General features: G+C 39.5%; 1 protein-coding gene across 2 annotated transcripts in view; it reads left to right on the top strand.

Moving 5' to 3' along the window:
- Window positions 1-619: 619 nt before the first annotated feature.
- The window catches only part of LOC149214860 (uncharacterized), a 118,378-nt gene continuing 96,306 nt past the window's right edge, over window positions 620-22,691 (top strand). The window contains exon 1 of one of the 2 annotated variants that reach the window (XM_089392429.1): window positions 620-1,002. In XM_089392429.1, the coding sequence (XP_089248555.1) occupies window positions 850-1,002 (153 nt within the window). In that variant the 5' untranslated portion in view covers window positions 620-849. The remainder of the gene's footprint in view (window positions 1,003-22,691) is intronic. The other variant, XM_089392430.1, reaches the window with a different exon arrangement.

Here is a 22,691-nt window from a genome sequence, read left to right as displayed (position 1 = left end):
GATTAAAGCCAAACCAACACTACATTGGTATATGAGATCCCTTGTTTGTGAAACAAAAGATCCCTTACAGAATGATTTGATTAACAAAGTGTATAAATATATACATACCATATCCATCTAAATTTGAACTTTACATTTTTAGTAGTCATAGTCTATATGTTAAATCATTTGGAGTTAATTAACTGAGAATCCCATGGATTTGTTGAAATCACAAGTTTTGAGTTGTGAACTCTCCAAAATCGAAGTGCACCATGATGTTTTTTAGGGTGCTGAATCCATATATAAAGTGAAAAACTTAGTTTAAATAACACAAATCAAAATTTCACAATTTTTTTTCACCAAATTCTAACCAAACACTCCAAAACATCTAATAATTAAATAATACATTTTTTAATAAGAAAAAAACATCAATTACTATAAAATAAAATCACTTTATATTAAATAAATTAAATACACATTAATATTTATATATTAAAAAAATTAAATACACATTAATAAATAAAATAGTCCCTTTTTATCATTTCATCGCGGACCGCAGTACCTTTCATTCAGACCGTATTATTTTGGAATCAATCATTGGCACCGACTATTATATACTCGATATTAAACGTTATGTGTTCAAATAGACAATCCAAATATAGGAATACTGACAAAGGTGGGGTTAAGGAGGGTTTAGTGTGAAGGTTTCTCGTTAAGAGTCGGCGAAAACCAGGCATTTTTCTTCTGAAAACACAGGGAAGGGCATAGCCACGATGAGATGGTCATCACGTTCATTACCAAATTCAATTTGCGGTGGACATTTCTCCGATAGGGTTATATAAGCGACTGCAATTTTCAGGGAGCAAAATTATGGCTTACGGGGATTATAGCAAGCGGAAGGTTTCAGGGCGGCCCCCCCACTCCGGCCGTGGCCTGGGAGTGCGTAGCAAGGAGATCGTGAAGAAGGTTAAAAATGTTTCTTTAAAAAACCAGATCCGTTCCATCCAACGTCTGCTCAGAAAGGTATTTGTCTCCAAACCCCACATAAAAAAAGGTCTTATATATTTTGCCGTTATCATTGAATTGAAGAAAAAATGAGCAGTTATTTTTTCCCTAATAAAGTTGCTTTAAGGAACATGTTTCAAAATTTGGGGGTTGCACCGCGCAAGCTTAGTTGTTAAGTCCGAGGAGTGTCAAAATTTTTCTCTAGAGTTGCTTTCGCCCTTATCACATTTTGACATGCCACAGCTCCAGCTCAATATTTTGCGATCTAACCACTGAATGTATGTCCCACTCACATGCTCATAATTACTTTAGGCATAAATCCAATGATTTTCCTTCATTACAGAAGGATAAGGTTATATAAGAGTTACAGAGGCATTGCTTCTCCATTTAGTATGTTATTTGTCATATATGCGATTACCATCCTCTGGGAACACAGTTTTAGAATCCCGAAACCCCAAACCTCCAAATGAACTTTTAAATGAACTTTTAAAAACCCTGTTAATCCTCCGGGGTTCTGTTGAGTGTACCTCCAAGCATTATGGCTCATATGGAATGCACCGGCAGATGGAGGGATGTGGTAGATTAATCTGGTATTGTTGGTGTAGTTGTTGTGATCCTCAGATCCTGAGGTGAAAGAGCTGGAAAGCGATGACACCGCGGTCTGAGCAATCAGTCGATTCTAAGTTTTTGGTTATAAAAAGTCAATATTGGAGACATTCTTTAGATCAGGGGAATGTGATTATGTATTTTGATACATAGATGCAAGTTGTGTCAATTGGGTCTAGCTTTGGTTGTCAAGGAGGAGGAATCTTTATCCTCCCCACCTGGGTTCAAATCCTGCTTGTGACATGTTTCACTCTTTGTGAGCCCATTGTTTCTGAGGCTGTAAGCCAGGAGGAATATCTTACCCTTGCTTATGGGTTGGGGTGTTTGGTTACTTGCAATGAAAAAGTAAATGCAAATTGTGTTTATTGTGTTGAGGTCTACTGACAAGTTGGAACAATTTTGGTAGAATAGGTACACCTACGCTTGAAAATAATAGGTACAGATGAGTTTGAAAATAGATGCTAGATCTTGGTAATTTTGGCAAAATAGGTACACCCAAGCCAAATGATGACAACAAATGAAAGCCCATGGTAATTTTGGCAGAATAGGTAGACCTAAGCCTAAATATGATGCCATGTGAAATCCCATGGCATTTTTTTTTGAGAAAACTGTACAACCTATGCCATTCTTTAAGAAGAAAATATTTCAAGCATGTTTTTTTAAAAGGGGCTGAAACTGCCATGATAATTTTTTTCATGGTTTGCTCCAAAGTTCACGGTTGCACCAAATAACATTGAATTCCATTCTTATAATCCAGGGTTGAGTTTAGATCTCAGCCCTCTGGATCAATGGTGGAGTTTTGCCTTGTAACTTGAGCCATTGTCCAATGTGTTTTTAACCTCTTTTACTTAGGTTTCTCTACTCAGAAATTTGAGCCACTACGCTGAAACTTCAACCCTTATTTCCAGACCTTTGCACCTTGAAAAATGTACTACTGCTCAACACTTGTACCTTGATTTGTGCCACAGTCCAACAGTTCATTGCCCAGAAAATTGTGCCATTGGCAGATTTCCTCTGCCTCGAATTTCGAGACACAGGCCTGCCACTTCTCCTTTATTTGCGAGCCTGTCAGACTGAACTAAATGTAGTTTGTTCCTCCTTAAAATCTGTGCTGGACTTTCTAAAAATCGTGCTGGAGGCCACCTCAAAAATCATGCTGAACCTTCCTTGAATTTTGTGCTATGATTCCTACTTGTACCTTCTCCAACACGAAATTCAAGGAAGGTTTGTTAATTTTTAGGGCTAAATTGTGATACGTTGTAGATAATAGCACTTCTAAACATTTTACATTACATTCACCCCATAATATCATATCATCATTAGCAATTATTACATTCACCCCATAATATCATATCATCATTAGCAATTATGTACAGAGAACAATAACATCAACAATGCAGCGGAACAATAAGAAACAATAGAAGAAGAGCATGCACAATAGAGAAACTAGGATTTAGGTTAGAGACTAGGGAAAAACCCCACAAGGGGGAAAACTCAACCAAATTCTTCTGCTTAGATATTCATCAAATGTTCAGTTGAGATACAAAGTTCAAATATCATGAGACATTAGTCTTTCATCATCAATCACACTAGGCCATCTAGTGCCACTCCAGTAGTGGACAAGTACGATATACATCACTGTCACTATCATAGAGGTTCAACCATCATTGTCATATCATCATCACAGAGACAAGCCATAGATTAGAGTGTCACTGCAATACACCAAAGGTCATTGTTATATACATTGAGGTCACTGTCATGTCTCCATGTCACTGCCATATAGATCCAAGTCACAGTCATATGGATCATTGTCATGTCAGGGTTACCGTCACTACATCAAAGGTCACTGCCATGTAGATCACTGACACATATCAAATGCATTGTCATATATATCACTATCACATTTCAAGGGCACTGTCATATACATATTGATTATTGCTATAAGATCTAGAGTTGTTGCCGAAACATTATGGTTAGAGGAGCAATAATCATTGTTAAAGGATCTAATATCTTTTCCATGTGTCATGTCCATACATCATAAATATTAGTGCTATGCTTAACTATTATCACAGTCATCAAGAGTACTTTGGTCACTGCCATCAAGACTACTATAGACATATCGCTGAAGGTCACTCACAAGGAATATATATGTGAGCCTCGTAGTTGATCATACAAACCACAGAGATTAGTTTTGCGTGCCACAAAGAATGAGCCATTGTAATGTATGACGCGAGTCATAGAATAGAGGCATTGTAATGTAGATGCAAGCCATAGAAAAGATGTGAGTCACGTGCAAACCACAGGAAATAAGCGAGCCACAAAATATATATGTGAGCTACAACAAGGATATAGTGAGCCACTATATAGAGTGTGAGCTACTAAAATGAGAACGGGCCACAAAATATAGTTGAACCACAGAGTATATGTATCGAACCTCAAAGATGTAAATATGATCCCTAGAGAATGAGCCACATAGAAGAGTGCGAGCTATAGCAAGAATATAATGAGCCACTGTATAGAGTGTGAGCTACTGTAATGAGAGTGAGCCACAAAATATAGCCGAACAATAGAGTATATGTATCAAGCCTCAGAGATGTAAATACGATCCACAGAGAATGGGCCATAGAGAAGAGTGCGAGCTACGGATATTTAATACATGCCTCCATAGACAAATAATGCGAATCACAAAAGGATGCGAGCCTCAGAGATGTTCGAGCTACCACAGAAGAACGAGATCCATATATGCCAAATGAGGGAGGACACATGCCAATTTATGGTTGTTGCTACCTATGAAGGGTCACGACCCTAGGGCAAGTCGACATTTCAATTTAGATGGCCGACTTAAAATATTTGGAGGGAAAACTACCAATTCAAATTTGCTAATTAAACCTTGCCAAATACATTAGTCATATCATTAAATAATAAAGAGGGAAATTTCAAATTAATAATAATTTCCTTTATCCAATATAAATTCTCTCTTGGGGCAAGGTGGGCTTCCCTTGGGGTAGTAGGGTTCTATGAGGAAATTTGTCCTAGAGCTACCCCAACACGATTTTTGAGGAAGTTCAATGCCAAAAGGAGGAATAGACTGCATTTATTTCAGCCTGACAGGCCCACAAATCAAGGAGAAGTGGTAGGCCTGTGTCCTGAAATTCAAGATCGAGGAAGTCTTCTAGTGGTACGATTTTCTGGGCAGTGAACTTTTGGACCATGGCACAAAAATCAAGGTACAAGTGTTGAGCATTAAAACACTTTTCAAGGTGCAGAGGCCTGAAAATAAGGGTCGAAGTTTCAATTTAGTGGCTCAAATTTATGAGCAGTGGAGGCTAAAAACACATTGGATAGTGGTTCGAGTTACAAGGCAAAAGTCCATATTTGTAGCTAACTGTGGGCCGAATTTCTAGGGAGATAAGTACCTTAGATTTTGTATTTACCGTTGTGTAAATTTCCTAAGAAAAGCATAATGAAAATCCTATTTTAGACTGGTTTTCCCCTTGTGGGTTTTTCCAGGGTTAGAGATTGACCAAAAATCTAAGTCTCTATTTGTGTGAATGCTTGTCTATATTTCTATTATCAGCTAAATGGTTAAAGTGTAGAGGTAGCCTTGCAATGTTTTGTTTTAATGCATATGATGTTTAAATATCAGCCAAGTGAAATGTGGGGTTGTGGGCATTAAACTATATGCAAACAAACTAAACTGGGAGGGGCTACAAGAAACCCAAGATTTTATACAACATGCTATGCCGCGAACGGAGGACGAAAGTTACAAATAGTCTTTTTATTTACTTTGTATAAATTTGGCGTATTGGTGAATAATGATTTTTACAAGCCTTTGCCTCATTCTTCTCCGAGTCTGAGGTTGGTATGCAATTTATCGTACTCTCTATAGGTACAAATTTTGTCATATTTGTTTTTTTACTCTTTGTTTGGATTGTTTGGTTCGACAATTTTGTATTTTTAGAACACAGAGTGGAAAAGCATGTGGCTGACCAATAATTTTAGATTCACATGAAGCTAACCACTGGCAGAGGAGGAGTAAGTATACTTTCAAGTAGTAGAGATAATGATATTGTTAAATTTGGCAACTAGGGCCAAAATCCACCTTGGACAACTCATATGATGCAGTTGATTTTTTATTGGATTCTTTGAGAGCAATGTTTTAAAACTCCGACTTTGACTCCAACTTGGCCGAGGGTTGACTCTGACTCCGACTCGGTATCGACTCGGCCGGCTTGATTTCAATGACTTGGTCGTTGTAAAAAATACATTAAATATTTTTTTTATAAAAAACATAATTTTAAAGATTATCATTCATGTTTCCAAAGACACAACATTAGAATATAGATAGAAGACAACATATGATCAAAGTAGGCTCATGAATATATCCATTATATCAAAATGGCACCCAATGCATTGTCCAATACATACATGATGATGATTTAGAGATAAAAAAAAAACACATAACCAAGGAGGCTAGAAATAGCCTCTACAACAAAAGTAAACTGTGACTTGTACCACTGGCTATTGCTAGAGGAGCCAACATCATCTGGCTCAACCTCTGGATTAGAGTCGGACAGGGAAACCCATGGCTCCTCCTCATCATCATCTCCAACTGCAACTGTAGAAGTGGTAGCACTAGCAGGTTGTGCAACAGCTGCAAGCTGAGATAGACGAGATATGCGCTTCTGTCGTGGCTGAGCAGAGGAAGCGCCTGCAACAGGAGGACTTGGGGCTGGCCCTGAGGTTGGCACAAGTGGATCTACATTCAACTGAACATTATGTTCGAGTGATGCCTCCACCTGTAAATCCAAATCAAGATCCTTATTAGAATCAAATCTGCTGGATGACTCTCCACTACCCAATCTGATGTTGGATCAATGTCTTCCAACACAATGGGGTCTGAATCAGGACTTTTGTTCAGCAATTGGTTGCGTTTGAGTCAGAGGTTGTATTGGACATAGACTAGATCATTTAACCATTTTTGATCCAAACGGTTTCTCTTCTTCATGTGAATCCTCTCAAAGATAGACTTATTGCGTTCACACCTAGTAGCATTGCAAGTTTGACTCAAAATATGAATTGCAAACTTGTACAGTTCAGGACAATGGCTACCAAAAGCCTCCCACCATTGTGCTACAAAAAACATAGGAGTGTAATGAGTTAGCGCAACAAAATTACAATTATATACAACTTTCAAGTTATAAACTATTTAACAAAATAAGTATTAAGAATTTGAAAATTGAAATTTTTGTTTCCCTGGCTCATTTGCTTCCCTTCTTTGCTAGGTTCTTCCCAAAGGTACATATGGCTTTGTTGAAGGTTGTGACCTGTTGGTGTATCTCCAATTGATCACACTCCAATGGAATGATGCGATCAATGCAGCCAATCAATGCATCTCTAACCTCCCCCTTCAAAGCTCCTACCGCCAGAGCTTTATAATGATACCGTGGGTTCAAAAAATACCCAACTGCATGTATAGGGCGATGGAGTTGATTGTTCCATCTTTCATCAATGATTGCCCAAATGGGCCCATACTTAGCCACTTTATCCTTGTATGCTCTCTTTATTTGCTCCTTTGCTTGATCCATAGCCTCATAAATGAATCCCATAGCCAATCTCTCCCATCCACCAACCGCAATGCCTTAACTAGTGGCTCAGCAACCTTCACAATTTTTGTTGCTTTTCTCCAAATATTTCTTCATTAACTTTCTTTTTCAATTCTCTGCCATCCTGTTTGTGAGACCACTGGCTTTGATTCCATTCATCACTGGAAAATATCTTTTGCAAGTTTCTCTGTTGTGAAAGCATAGATTGCAATGTCAAAAAATGAGTAGCAAATCAGGCCTAATAATATTCATGCCCCCTGTGTGTCTCCTCATAAGGTTCAAAATCCATGAATGATTGTAGATGAATTTTGTTATGCTTTTGGCATGATCTACAATATTTTTGACCCAATCTAATTTGCCAATATCCTCAAGCGTGAGGTCTATGCAATGTGCAACACATGGGGTCCAAAAGATGGTTTTGTGTTTTTCCTCTAACAGTTTATCAGCAAGAACATAGTTAGAAGCATTATCTGCAATGATTTGAACAACATTAGCCACCCCCACCTCCTCAACAACCTCATCCAATAGCTGAAACAACAATTGTCCATCTTTTACCTTATCAAATGCATCAACTGATTTTAGAAACATGGTTCCTTGTGGGTAGAAGATAAGAAAGTTTATGATGGTACGGTTCCTTTGATCAATCCATCCATCTGACATGATGGTACATTCTGTTCTTGCCCATGAGTCCTTGAAATCTTTCAAATACTCATTAATGGAGGCAATTTCTTTTTGCAAACGATACCCCCTTATCTCATGCATAGTAGGGCCTTTGAATCCTTTTCCAGCAGCATGTATGGCATCAAACATAGGGTCATAATATGGTGAACGAGAAGCAACATCATACCACCATCTACATATGTAATCACAAGCAGTCTTGCTCAATTCTTTCTTCCAGTGGTCATCTAAAGTGGGCTGCAAAGTTCTACTAGCTTGAGGACCATGTGCATCTGATGGAGAGGAGGGTGTGATAGTGAAATAACTTTTGATATTCATATCACCCTTCTTTTTCATTTTACCCATACCCTTTTCTTGAATAGACTCCAAAGAGGGACGAACATATTGGAAGGGGTTGGATGCATCAATACAAAGGACAAAAGAAGAACCCTCAAAATCAAAATGGGGGTTGGTAGCCATCATTTTTTGTATACTCCTCTTCCTCCCAATTTCAACCTCTAATTCTTTTTGCTTAGCCTTTTCTTCTTTAAACTTCTCAAAGTTGGCTAACAAATCCTTCGTAATCTCCCCAATTTCTGGTGATTCATATGGAGTAATTTGGCCTCTAATCCCCGCCAAGTGTTATTTCAGCCTATTAATGCCCCTAGGACCTTCCTTAATTTTTCTATGGCAAAATTTGTAATGCATTTGACTATCAACCATTTCAACATATGCCCAAGCAACATCTTTCACTCTAGGTGCCATTTTTTCACTTGGAAATCAAATGAAAAAATCTGAAAATGAAAACAAAAAATATAGCATTGCTTCAATGTTCATTTCTTTCATAAAAAACACTCTTTTCAATTTCCAGATTTGCACAAAAAAAATAAGCAAAAGCAGATTTTTACAAGTGAAAAAAATACCTCTAGGCACAAACTGCCTCCTCAAGGTTGGACCAACAAACCAACTCCTCAATGATGCTCCAATGGCTGCCCAAGAAGCTCCTCACTCCTGCTACAATGCTTGCCCAAGACTCCTCACTACTGCTCCAAAAACAAACTCCACAACTCTTCACAAACTCTCACTCGAATTCTCGCTCAAATGCAATGAGATGGTTGTGAGGAAATGAGAGGGATTGGGTAGGTTTTATAGGGTTTAGGAGAGGGGAATAGACCCCAAAGAACCCAAAGGCAGATTACATTGGGCTTTAGAGTCCCCAAAAAGCAAATTTCAAAAAAAAATTGCGTTGAAGTGACTTGACGCGCTGCTGTTATCGAGCCAGTCGAGTTGGTTCGGACTCGGCGGAGCCGGCCGGGTTGTTACTGAGCCGGCCGAGTCATTAGCCAACTTGGTCGGCTCGGTAATGTTAAAATTGGCAACTAGGGCCAAACTCCATGTGGCTCACCTTATTCATGGCTGATAATATTTTTCTTAGATTCCTCTCGTCGAGAGGTGTAGGATTGATCTAAAGATCATCCGATTCTGATAAGTATTTATGGAGATATGAATTTATTTTGATTATGGACTAATTGTCAAAGTCGGCCAGCAACTTATGTAGGCTTAGAAGCCCAATAGACGCATCTATTCATCATCAACGTTTGCATATAAATATAGGATGTCTCCTCCTCATTTGGACACACACTTTTCATCTATCTCTCTCTCTCTTCTGTGCAGAAAAGAGTCTCTCTCTCTCTCTCTCTCTCTTGTGCAAAAAGGTCTCTCTCTCACACGTGGGAAGGAAGGATGCAGTTTTCTAAGGTTTACAAACTGCAAATCGTAACTTTGACCAACGTTGACCAACATTCTCTCTCTTTGGATTGCGCAGTAGGTGAAGCTGACTCTCTTTGGAAGGCCGCATTTTTTGGCATAGAAATCGAGGTGATCTGACCTTCGGTTTGACTGTTATCAACTGCCCTAGTTTAGGGCTGCATGTTGACTTTAGAAATATGCAAAACGATTGAACTTTTGGGGCTGTTCTAGGGCTGCTTCTTTAGGTTGTTCGAAGGCAAGTTGACTGGAAATTGGCCAAGCATATTGGAGGTTAATTTCCACTCGTTTGACCAAGTTTGACTTCGCTGATCTAGGGTTTGCTGTTGCTGATATAAATCAGATTTTTCTACTATTTCTCTCTATTGAATTATTGAAGATATAAGAAGATTTGATCAAAGGGTTTCCCCATATTGGGGTTTGTCGCTGGCTTGCCGCTACATCTTGTGTCTCTTGTCTTGGCTTGTTTTTTGTCGATCGTTTAATGTTCTATCTGCACTTTACTTAATGTACATGTGATTGCTAATCTGTGGATAATAATAAGAAAAATGAGTAAACTGCTCTAAGCATAGAACATACCATAACTTAACATGGTATTAGAACTGAGGTGAAGACAGAGCCCAAGCAAGAGCAAGAGCAATCACCGAAGAGAAGGTTGGCAAGGCTATCTAAAAGAATTCATGGGGTCCTGAACACACTTCCCTGCTGAAGACAAGCTTCATGAGAACTCTAACTACCACGAATGGAAGATGTCTCTCGATCTAACATTAGAAGAACAGGAAGTGTTGGACCATGTGAAAGGCGGAATTGTTGAGCCTCCATCAAATGCATCTGTGCTGCTAGGAACAAATGGACCAAGGGGGAAGTAAAAGCTAAGAAGATCATCCAGGACTCTATCGACAAACTTTTGGTGGCCTACGTCTCCGACCTGAACACCTCCACGGAAATCTATGATAGACTGGTGAGTTTATTTAAAGTTAATGATGCAAATCAAGTCTTGTTTCTTAGAAATAAGCTGAAAGAAATTAAGAAGGGCAAAGATGAGAGTATGCAAGCATATTTCTTAAGAATCACCGAGATCAAGAACAATCTCCTATCTATTGGGGAAATAATTCTTGATAGGGAAATGGCACTCACAACTCTTGGAGGATTACCATCCGAATGGTACATGTTCAGGACTACTCTTCTCAACAATAACATAATTCCTGGATTCGAGGAATTAATGGCAAGATGCATTCAAGAAGAAACAAGGATGGAAGAGCAAGAAATGCCCATACCTAAAGGTCCTCCCGTTGCCTTTTCTTCTCATGCTAAGAAAAGAAATATTTCCGGGACTAAATTCAAAGGAAAGGCTAGACCTAAGGGTGGAAGAAAAGGACGATGTTACATTTGCAATAAAGCAGGTCACTATGCAAGGGAGTGCCTTGAGAAAAAGGACTCACACCAGGATGATGATCAAAATCCCTCTCATGGCAATCAAAGGAATGACAGATCTAATAGCAAAGCCAAGAGAAGTGTCGGAAATCAAGGAAAAGGACAACATTCAAAAGGGCAAGAAATTCCAGGTATGAATCTAACACTGTTAACAATAAGCAAGATGAATATTATCTACCAGCTGCTCTATCTACCTCTGCTCCTCCGGACTCGCCAGGAAATTGGCTCATTGATAGTGGTGCCTCAAGGCACTTCACTGGTTACAAAGAAGTTCCATAATATAGATAAAGAAACCAACTTGGAAATTGTCCTTGGAGATAATATGAAATATCCCGTGAAAGGTGTAGGCAATGTTTCTCTTAAATTGAATCAAGGTAATACAATCCACCTACAGGATGTATTATATGTACCTGATCTTAAAAAGAACCTGGTGTACTTTTCGGCTATGGAAGACAAAGGCTACAAGGTGACCTTCAACGGTGGCAAGGTACGTGTATGGAAAAACAATACTAAAGATGCCTTCACTCTTGGGTTTCGAGTTGATTCATTATATCAGGTCGGAGGAAGTCCGCTAGGTGTCATGTCTTGTGACACATCTTTTCAGTGCGAACTATGGCATCAAAGGTTTTCTCACCTTCATTATAAAGCTCTACCCGATGTAAGACAAATGGTGACAGGGATGCTCGAATTTTGAGTAGAGCAAGAAGGTGTATGTCCAGGATGTGCCGAAGGAAAGCTTAAAAGGGGACCATTCCCCTCAAGCCAAAGTAAGACCTCCGATATATTACAGTTGGTTCACTCAGACATATCTGGTATGATGCCTGTGAACTCCTTGGGAGGATATTCATATTATCTCACTTTTACAGATGACTATTCTCACAAGACTTGGATATACTTCTTGAGAAAGAAGGATGAAGTGCTCTCCTGGTTTCGACACTTCAAAGCCTTGATCGAGAATCAAACCGAAAAGAAGATCAAGATCTTAAGGACTGATAATGGGACTGAACATGAATCTAATGAGTTTCATGACTTTTGTAAAGAGTCTGGCATTAAGAGGGAGACTACTACACCATATACTCCTGAACAAAATGGTGTGGCAGAAAGGAAGAACCATACGATTGTGGAAGCTGTTCGTGCTATGCTCCATGATCAAAGACTTTTGAAGTTTCTATGGGCCGAAGCTGCAAACACCGCCGTATATGTACAAAACTGATGCCCTCATCAAGCATTGGGTTCCAAGACTCCTGAAGAAATGTTCACCGGTAAGAAACCTGACGTATCTCATTTTAGGATTTTTGGAAGCCCTGTATATTTTTTCATGTGCCGAAAGAGAAAGGGAATAAATTGGGTGCATTTGGAAAGAAAGGAATCTTCGTGGGCTATAGTGAAAATACTAAGGGCTATAGAATCTATGTAGCCGGTCAAAGGAAAGTCGTGATTAGTCATGATGTCACCTTTGACGAAGATATGGCTCTCAGCAAAGTGAACAATCTTCCTACTTTGAGGAGCTCTCAAGACGCTGACACCGGGGAACCGAAAGAAAAAGATGATGAAACAATGCCCGATGTGGAAGAACCCATGGATCCTATTGATCCTCCTCCACCTGAGCCTTCCTCTTCTAGGAAGAGGCCTTCATGGTTTAGGGGGGGCACTTGATGATGCTGAAGGACACACTGCATCACGAGGACCCTTGCGTGAAAGTAAGAAACCAAACAGGTATCAGGGATACCTGACCATCATGAGCACGATCATTCAAAATGAGCCTTCATCATTCTCAGATGCCATCAAGCATCAAGTATGGAAGGATGCTATGACCAAAGAATATGAGTCTATTATGAAGAATGATGTCTGAGAAGTGGTTCCCAGACCCCTGGACAAGACAATTGTCACTTCTAAATGGCTTTACAATATAAACCATGCAGTTGATGGAAGTACGAAAAAGTATAAGGCTTGTTTTGTTGCTCGTGGCTTCTCCCAGAAGGAAGGTATAGACCATGACGAGATATTTGCACCTGTTGCCAGATATACCACCATCCGCTCGATCATAGCCCTTGCGGCTTCACAAGGATAAAACCTACATCAGATGGATGTCAAGACCGCGTTCTTGCATGGTTCGATCAAAGAAGAAGTCTACGTGGAGCAACCCGAAGGATTTGAGATTTATGATCGAAAATCTCATGTGTGCAGGTTGAAGAAGGCCATCTATGGGCTAAAGCAAGCACCCCGAGCATGGTATGAGAGGATCGATAGCTACTTGATGAAGCTGGGATTCACTAGGAGTGAAGCGGATCCTAACCTTTACTTTAAGGTTGAAGATGACAAACCTCTCATACTGGTGCTGTATGTTGACGACCTCTTTTTAACAGGTGCAAACCCTCTCATTCACAAATGTAAGAGGGAGCTGGCTTTTGAATTTGAAATGAAGGATCTAGGACTAATGCACTATTTCCTAGGACTTGAAGTTTAGCAGAAGCCAGGGGAAATTTTCCTATCTCAAGGAAAATATGTGGTGAAGATATTGGAAAGATTCGGTATGGTGGACTGCAAGCTCGTAACTACCTCGATGGAGCTTGACTTCAAGAAGTTAAGCGGTAGTGCTGCTACACCTGTTTTATGAAATGCCATCGAGTATCGTCAACTCGTCGGAGCAGTAATGTTCTTAGTGAACTCCTGTCCAGATATATGCTTTGCAGTCAACACGTTGAGTCAATGTATGGTTGAACCTCACCACATACATCGAATTGGTGCTAAGAATCTGTTGAGATATCTTCGTGGCACAATTACTTATGGGTTACGATACACTGCCAGAGATGTGACACTACTTCGATATACTGATGCTGATTGGGCAGGCAGTGTGGTGGACTGTAAGAGCACTTTCGTGTGCTGTTTCTCCTTGGGATCTGCTTCGATATCTTGGATGAGCAGGAAGCAGAAGTCGGTGGCTTTGAGCACCGCCGAGGCAGATTATATTGCTGCTAGCATGGCCTCCTGTGAGGCAGTCTAGTTATGAAAGCTCTTCAGTGAGCTGTTTGAATTTACATTGGATACCACCGTGATCTTGTGTGACAACCAGAGTGGGATTCGTTTATTAGAGAATCTCGTATTCCATGATCGCTCCAAGCATATCGATATTAGGTACCACTATATTCGAGATATGGTGCAGCGAGGAGCTATAAGGCTCTAACATATCGGTACAAATGAACAAGTCGCCGACATTTTGACAAAGCCCCTAGGAAATGTCAAATTCCTGAATTTCCGAGAACGACTTGGTGTCGTTCAGGGACCCTCTTATGAGGGTTAAGTATGATGTATTGAGCTTTGGGAGCTCCAGGGGGGTGCGGGGTACTTCTTGGAGCGACATGTGGCCACACGGTGACTCACCATCCCTTGCTGGTGCACTTTGTACAGGGTGAAAGGTTCAAGCTTCCCCTGTGACACCCCGTGGCGACTATGGAACAAGATGATTAGTTCTCCTGTGGGCCAGGATGATTCGTTCTCCATGGCGATTGTGGATCAGGATGATTCGTTCTTCTGTAGGCCAGAATGATTAGTTCTCCGTGGCATCTGATTCGTTCTCCTATGGACAAGATGATTAGTTCTCCTGTCGAGGCATCCTACCCATGCAGTCCGGGACTCATGGGAAGTACCTCTCATCTGATCAATGAGCAGGGAAATGAGGATAGGGACCATAGTAGATCTATCGATCGACGCATCGTCGCATCTACCGTACTCCCTATGCTAGGATGACGTTCATTGATCTGGGATCAATGATACTAGTCTGGGATCAGTGAGAGTGGTACCCACTATGACACTGACTTTAGGTCAGTAGAGGACTGGTCTGGGACCAATGGTACACACTCTGAGACTGACTTCGGGTCAGTGGAAGATGGTATGATACATCCTCAATCACTTCTTCTTCTTCATAGTTCGAACAGAGCAAAACAGAGCAAGAATGGAGCAGAACAGAGCAGAACATAGCAAGTAAGAGTAGAGTAGAACATAGTAAGGCAAAACAGAGCAGAGCAGAGCAGGGGTCAAGCTATACAGGGCAATGCATTTGATGGATGAATAGAAGCGACAGACAGATGAATTGTAGATGGAGTTCTCCCTAGTTGAGAGGGAGTGTTAAAATTGGCAACTAGGGTGAAACTCCATGTGGGTCACCTTATTCATGGCTGATAATATTTTTCCTAGATTCCTCTCGTCGAGAGGTGTAGGATTGATCTAAAGATCATCTGATTCCGATAAGTATTTATGGAGATATGAATTTATTTTGATTATGGACTAATTGTCAAAATTGGCCAGCAACTTATATAGGCTCAGAAACCCAACAAACACATCTATTCATCATCAACGTTTGCATATAAATACAGGATGTCTACTCCTCATTTGGACACACACTTTTCATCTCTCTCTCTCTCTCTCTTCTGCGCAGTAAAGAGTCTCTCTCTCTCCCCTACGCAGAAAGATCTTTCCTCACACGTGGGAAGGAAGGACACAGTTTTCTAGGGTTTACAAACTGTAGATCGGAACTTTGACCAGCGTTGACCAGCATTCTCTCTCTCTGGATTGTGCAGTAGGTGAAGCTGACTCTCTTTGGAAGGCCACATTTTTTGGAACAAAAATTGAGGTGAACTGACCTCCGGTTTGACCGTTATCGACTACCCTGGTTTAGGGCTGCATGTTGACTTCAAAAATCTGCAAAATGACTGAACTTTTGGGGTTGTTCTAGGGCTGCTTCTTCAAGCTGTTCGAAGGCAAGTTGACTGGAAATTGACCAAGCATATTGGAGGTTAATTTCCACTCGTTTGACCAAGTTTGACTTGGTTGATCTAGGGTTTGCTGCTGTTGATATAAATCAGATTTTTGTACTATTTCTCTTTGCTGAATTATTGAAGATAAAAGAAGATTTGATGAAAGGGTTTTCCCATATTGGGGTTTGTCCCTGGCTAGCCGCCACATCTTGTGTCTCTTGTCTTGGCTTGTTTTCTGTCGATCGTTTAATGTTCTATCTGCACTTTACTTAATGTACATGTGATTGCTAATCTGTGGATAATAATAATAAAAATAAGTAAACTGCTCTAAGCATAGAACATACTATAACTTAACAGGTAGCAACCCGACTGGTCGATCCGTTTTAAAGGCCGAGTCGACTCGGTTGAGCTATGACTCGGTCCAACTCGCCCGAGTCGGTTTCGAAACGACCAGTGTTTAAAACAAAGTTTGAGAGGTGTAGGATTGATCATCTCATTCTGACATGTATAAATGGAATTATGAATTTATTTTGTTTATGGACAAATTGTCAAGGTCGGCCAAAAAACTAATGTAGGCTAAAAAACCTGACAATCATGTCTATTCATCCTCAACGTTTGCATATAAATAGAAGGTGCCTTTGCCTCATTTGGACATCACTCACCTTCTCACACATCTCTCTCTCCTCATATGATTGGGTACGAATTTCAGGACAACCTCTCTCCACATGTGTGAAGAAGAAGAGGATTTTTTTGTGTGGACCGAATTTCAGGAAAGTTTGTCTAAGCATTGACCAAAAATGTTGACCTGTTTGATTGCATTTTTTGTGGTAGACTTTCTATTTGGGCAGGCTGCATTTCTGGGCATAGAAATTGAGGCCGTTCGTATTGTTTGATCAACGTTGATTGCAAAAGGGTTTGATTACAACATTGACATGCGTTGACCAAGTTTGACTGAGTATTTTCAGACTGTTTTTGGGCTGATTTGATTTGCTGTTTGAGGCCGAGTTGATTGAGTTTGACCGAGTTGTTTTGGAGGTCAAAATTTGCCCTGTTTGACCATTGTTGACTTTTTGGTTAGGGATTTATGTGACTGCTGTTTGACTGGACAAAATTGACTTTGATTGGGCAAGGAATATTGCATATTGTACTCTCTCTGCTAAACTTTTGAAGAATAATAAGGAGAATTGATTGAAGGGTTTCCCCACATTGGGGTTTGTCCCTGGCTGGTGCCATATCTTGTGTCCTCTTGTCTTGGCTTGTCTTCTACTGTTTTGTTTATGTTCTATCTTCATTTACTGTCATGTTAATGTGATTGCTAATATGGAAATTGATATTGGGCTAATAAGAAAATTGAAGTAAATTGCTCTTAAGGATAGAACATACCATTATTATCTAAAATTAACATGGTATCAACGCTGAGGCGACGACAAAGCCCAAGCAAGAGTGAAAAGAGTAATCATTGAGAACAATCACTAAGATTTGTTGGACAAGGATAAGAGTCAATGGCCTCCACATCCTACTTCAAATCTGAGGACAAACTCAATGATAAATTTGATTATCATGCATGGAAGATGTCTCTTGATTTGACTTTGGAAGAGCAGGGTGTTATGGATTATGTGCAGGAAAAGAATTCTGAGCCTCCTTCAAATGCACTAGCTGCCGCTAAGACAAAGTACAAGAAGGGTGAATTCAAAGCAAAGAAGATAATCAGGGATTCTATTCATAAGCATTTGGCTGCATACATCTCCGATTTGAACACTTCAAAGGAGATATATGACAGGTTGGTTAGCATGTTCAAAGAAGGGAAGAGGTGAAGATATTCAATCCTATTTCATGAGGATAACTAAGATAAAAAATGATCTTTCGATTGGAGAAGCTATTGTTTAGGGAGCTTACTCTCATTGCCCTTCGAGGACTCCCTCATGAATGGCACGTGTTCAACACCACTATTCTTAACAATGACAGGATTCCATGTTTTGAAGAATTGCTGACTAAATGGTCTAAGAAGAAACAAGGATGATGGAACTAGATATGCCTTCAAATAGGAATGATCCTACTGCATTTTCCACTCATGCTAAAAAGAAGAACAATGTAGGTTCAAAGAAGCAATGTCAAGGAAGCCCAAGTTTCAAAAATGGAAGGAAGGGAAGATGGGTCATTTGCAACAAGTTTGGTGACTATGCTAGGGAGTGTCCTAATAGAAGGGATACACCTTATGATGATGATAACTGTCAGGCCAGGTAGTAACTCCACAAAATTCAATTCATATTATTCCTTCAGGTTGGTCTTTATTATATACATGAGGGAGACTGTTCACTTCATCTCCCGATGACTATTCATATCTCTTATTATTTATTTACATCAATTATATTTATTCATCCAATCTTGATGATTAGGTGTCAACATTCCCCCCTTAATCTGAAGGGATGTTGGCGAGTCTAAGCATCATTCTGAATCGTTCAAGTGTTTCCCTTCCAAGCGCTATGGTGAAGATGTCTGCAATTTGCTCATTAGTGGAACAATGACGGAGATGGGTTGTTTTGGCCTCAACATGATGTCGAATCAGATGATATTTAGTATTGATGTGCTTTGTTTGATCATGGAACTTTGGGTTCTTGGCCAACTTTATTGCAGATGTATTGTCAATCATGAGTGGAGTTGATTGTACTTGTTTTACCTTCCAATCTTCAAGAATTTTCCTGAGCCACACAATTTCTTTTGTTGCCTCAGCTGCTGCCACGTATTCTGCTTCTGTTGTGGAATCTGATGGAACCGATTGTTTGCATGATCTCCAAGAGACAACTCCTGATCCAAGACTCATAACATATCCTGATGTAGATACCCCAGTTTCTTTGTCTCCATCGAAGTCTGAATCAGAGTATCCAATCAAACTGAAGTCGTCCATCTGTGTATACTTGATTCCAAAGTCTTGAGTTTCCTTCAAGTACCTTAGAACTCTTTTTGCAGTAGACCAATGTCTTTCACAAGGCTTTTGCATAAACCTGGAGAGGATTGCAACAACAAACGAAATGTCTGGTCTAGTAGTAGTTAGGTAGTTGAGACTTCCTACAAGCTGTGTATACTTTGTTGCATCCTCAAATTCTTTTCCTTCAATAGATGTGAGCTTTAAGTTTTGTTCCATTGGAGTAGTAAGAGGATTGTATTCTGTCATGCCAAACCTGTTCAACAGATCTCCATTGTATTTCTTTTGAGAAAGAAATATGGACTTCGGATGTTGAGTTACTTCAATACCAAGATAGTAATGAACATAGCCTAAATCAATCATTTCAAAACTTTTCCCCAATTCCTCCTTTATGGATGCAATGTAGCTTTCATTGTTCCCTGTCATCAAAAGATTATCTACATATACCACAAGATATACAATTGTTTTGCCAACTTTCTTAACAAATAAAGTTGCATCATCAAGATCATAATGTTTGAAATTGAGTTTAAGAAGATGCTCAGTTAGTTTTTCATACTAGGCTCGCGGTGCTTATTTGAGGCCATACAAGGATTTCACAAGTTTGCATACTTTATGTTCATGTCCTTTCATAGCAAATCCTTCAGGCTGGGACATAAAAACATTCTCTTTTAGATCTCCATTCAAGAAAGCAGGTTTTACATCCATTTGATGGACTTTCCAATTGTTCTGAGCTGCTAAGGCAAAGAGTGTCCGGATGGTAGCCCATTTTGCTGTGGGGGCAAAAGTCTCCTCATAATCGACCCCTTCCTTCTGTGCAAAACCTTTTGCCACAAGCCTGGATTTGTGCTTGTCAAGTGAGCCATCAGCGTTATACTTGTTCTTGTAGACCCACTTGCAGCCAATTGGTTTGGTTCTTAATGGAGGATCAACCAGCTTCCAAGTGCATCGCTTCTTTCCATTCATCATTAGAAGCAGCTTCTTTGAAGGAATTTGGTTCAAAATCTGTAGACAAGTTCAATTCACAATCATAAGAAACATCCATATCAACAAGCGAATTAGAGTTATCTATATCGCCTCCATTTTGCCGGTTTGAATTTCTAGTTCCTGTCATTCCAACCTCATCAGGATGAACACTTTAAATGTCTTTGTTAGCCACTTTGGGAGACCTTTTTCAGATGGTCCAGGCTGCTCCGTTGATTGAGTTGGGACTGAATCAAGATTGAGTCTCCTAATTCTATCAATCACATCACTTAAAGCATCATCCGTTGTTGGAGTTTCATGCGCTGGAGAGAGTTCTTCAGAAGAAGATTCCACATGTTGATCTAGTATAAGAATCCCCCCTTCAAGATGTGGATCTGATTATCAAAATTTTGAAATGATTTTGCATTTGCAAATCTATCTAAGCGATCAAGTTGCCGCTCAACAACATTGTCAGTTTTGGATGATTCAAGAAAAATTACATCTCTAGATATAACAAACTTTTTATTGACTTCATCATAGGGACGATATGCTTTGGAGGTGTTTGAATACCCCAGGAAGATACACTTACGACTTCTTGCACCAAGTTTGTTTCTATGTACTTTTGGTATCAATGCATAACAGGTGGAACCAAAGACCCTGAGATGCTTTACCGAAGGAACATGCCCATACCACATTTCATATGGAGTCTTGTTTCTAATAGCACTAGATGGACATCTATTCTTTATATATGCAACACATAGAACAACATCAACCAAAAACATGATTTTTACATTTTTGAAGAAGAGCATGGAGCGTACCATATTTAAGATTGTCTTATTCATTCTTTCAGCTACACCATTCTGTTGGGGATTATAAGGTACAGTTGTTTGATGTTTGAGCCCATGTTGGTGAAGATAGTTTTCAAATTCATTTGATGTGTATTCCTTTCCATTATCAGTGCGAATAGACCCAATATGAGATTGTGCATCATTTTCAATCCATTTATGAAAGTTCTTGAATGTTTGAAAAGCATCAGATTTGTTCTTCAGTAAATAAACCCAACACATTCTGGTGTAGTCATCAATAAATGTCATCATATATTTATTTCCATTTGCAGAAGGAACATGCATTGGACCACATAAATTTGAATAAATGAGTTCAAGTTTTCTATGTGCTCTTGAATGTGAATCATGAAAAGACTATTTGCTATGCTTTCCTAGAATGCAAGCATCACATTGCTTAAATTTCCTAGGAATTGTAGGCAAACTAGCAACACCATTTTTCTTCAACAAGCGGAGGTTGTCATAGTTCAAATGTCCAAATCTGGCATGCCATAATAAACTTGATGGAAGTGTACCTTCTTCATAATGAGAATTGTATGAGAAATGTTGTGCACGAGCAGAGGTACCTTGCAGCTTGAGAAGCCTTTCTTCTTCTATTCCCTCATGACAAGTGAGTGGTCAGATGCTTTTCTCACCTCAAGCTTGCCATGAAACATATGAATGGAGTGACCTTGCTGGCGGATGTGGACCAAGGACAACAAGTTTCTCTTCAGTTGTGGGAAATATAGAACATGATGCAGAAGAAAGTCTGGAAGACTAGGCAATTTAAGCCTGATTGTGCCAAGCCCTGATGGCTTGATTTTTGATTGGTCTGCAAATTATACTGCTCCATCAACATTGTCAGTAAATTCTTCAAAAAATTCTTTTCTATGAGTCATGTGGGCAAGTTGCCCCTGAATCAAGCAACCAATCATTTTTCCAAGAAGCAAGTGAAGCATTAAATAAATCTTCATTTACTCCAATATGACATTGTGCCACAACATAGTGAGTGGATTCAGATGCTTTACCTTTGTTTGTGTCATTAGTTTTACCTTTTTGTTGGTTTCTTTGCTGCTCAATTTTGTCCCATGATAACTTGCATGTAGAGGCATCATGTGATCCATTTCTTTTGCAGCGTGTGCAATGCAAATTTGCCTTTTCTCCTTAAGAATGTCTACCCCCCCGCCTCTCAAATATCGTCCTCTTCCTCTTCGACCACCTCTTCCTCTGGAAGAATCTCGAGCAGGATTCTTTTCTTTATGAGCAAGGCCCACAGCCTCTTCAGAAGATTCAGGGGCTGTCTTCTTTCCAAAAGCTTTTTCTCTTTCAGCAAATTATTTCACAAGAGAGTCAAAGGTAATATCTTTGAGATTTCCATTTGCTTGCAGTGACTCAAGATAATTGGAGTAAGTAGGATAAAGTGCCTTGAGAAAAGCGATAAGAGGAATATCCAATTCAACCTTAGTGGATTTGATATCATGCATTATAGATTTTACTTCCGATGCAAGAGCAAGAGGATCATTATTTTGTAATTCAAGAGTGAAGAGTTTAATCATGAGTTGAACAACCTCAAGTGTAGAATGTGAGTCATAGAGTTCTTTCAGCTTTTGTAAGGCTTCGAAAGCAGTTGAAAATGGCGAAATATGGCGACTCACCTCTTCATTTACAGATGCTGCAATTAATGCATAAGCTTTGCTGTTCTTATTTTCCCAAATGGCGAGCTCTTTGTCTGAGGTAGGCTGTTCTGGTTCTTTGTCTCCGTCTCCAATACACACTCCTTTCCACAACTCATTGAAAATGAGGGTGTGTTTTATCATCCTGGACCACTCAGGATAGTTCTCCTTGCCAGTGAGAACTATTCCCACAATGGATATGATTGAATGCATTGTAAAATTTGAGTGCTGTAAAAATACTTCTGCTGCTAAAAAATTGATTCTGATATATGATATATGGAGACAGAGGTATGCAGAATAATTTATCTTCAAAGCTATCTCAATCCAAATTCACAAAAAATATCAAAGATATATGTGAACAAATTATTTTCATCTTCATGGCATCTTTGCAATTATTGTCTATGCTGTCAAAGGAATATACAGAAAGCTACTGAGACTTGTATAAGCAATTCCACAAATGAGTTAGTTTATAAAAGTCAATTGGAAATCTTCAGCATAACCTCAAC

Source organism: Pinus tabuliformis, chromosome 1_1 (assembly GCF_031772625.1).
Source record: "Pinus tabuliformis cultivar Carrire ecotype Pingquan chromosome 1_1, CPIR1, whole genome shotgun sequence".
Taxonomy (NCBI): domain Eukaryota; kingdom Viridiplantae; phylum Streptophyta; class Pinopsida; order Pinales; family Pinaceae; genus Pinus; species Pinus tabuliformis.
Note: the sequence above shows the minus strand (reverse complement) of the source record. Positions and strands in the feature narration are given on the sequence as shown.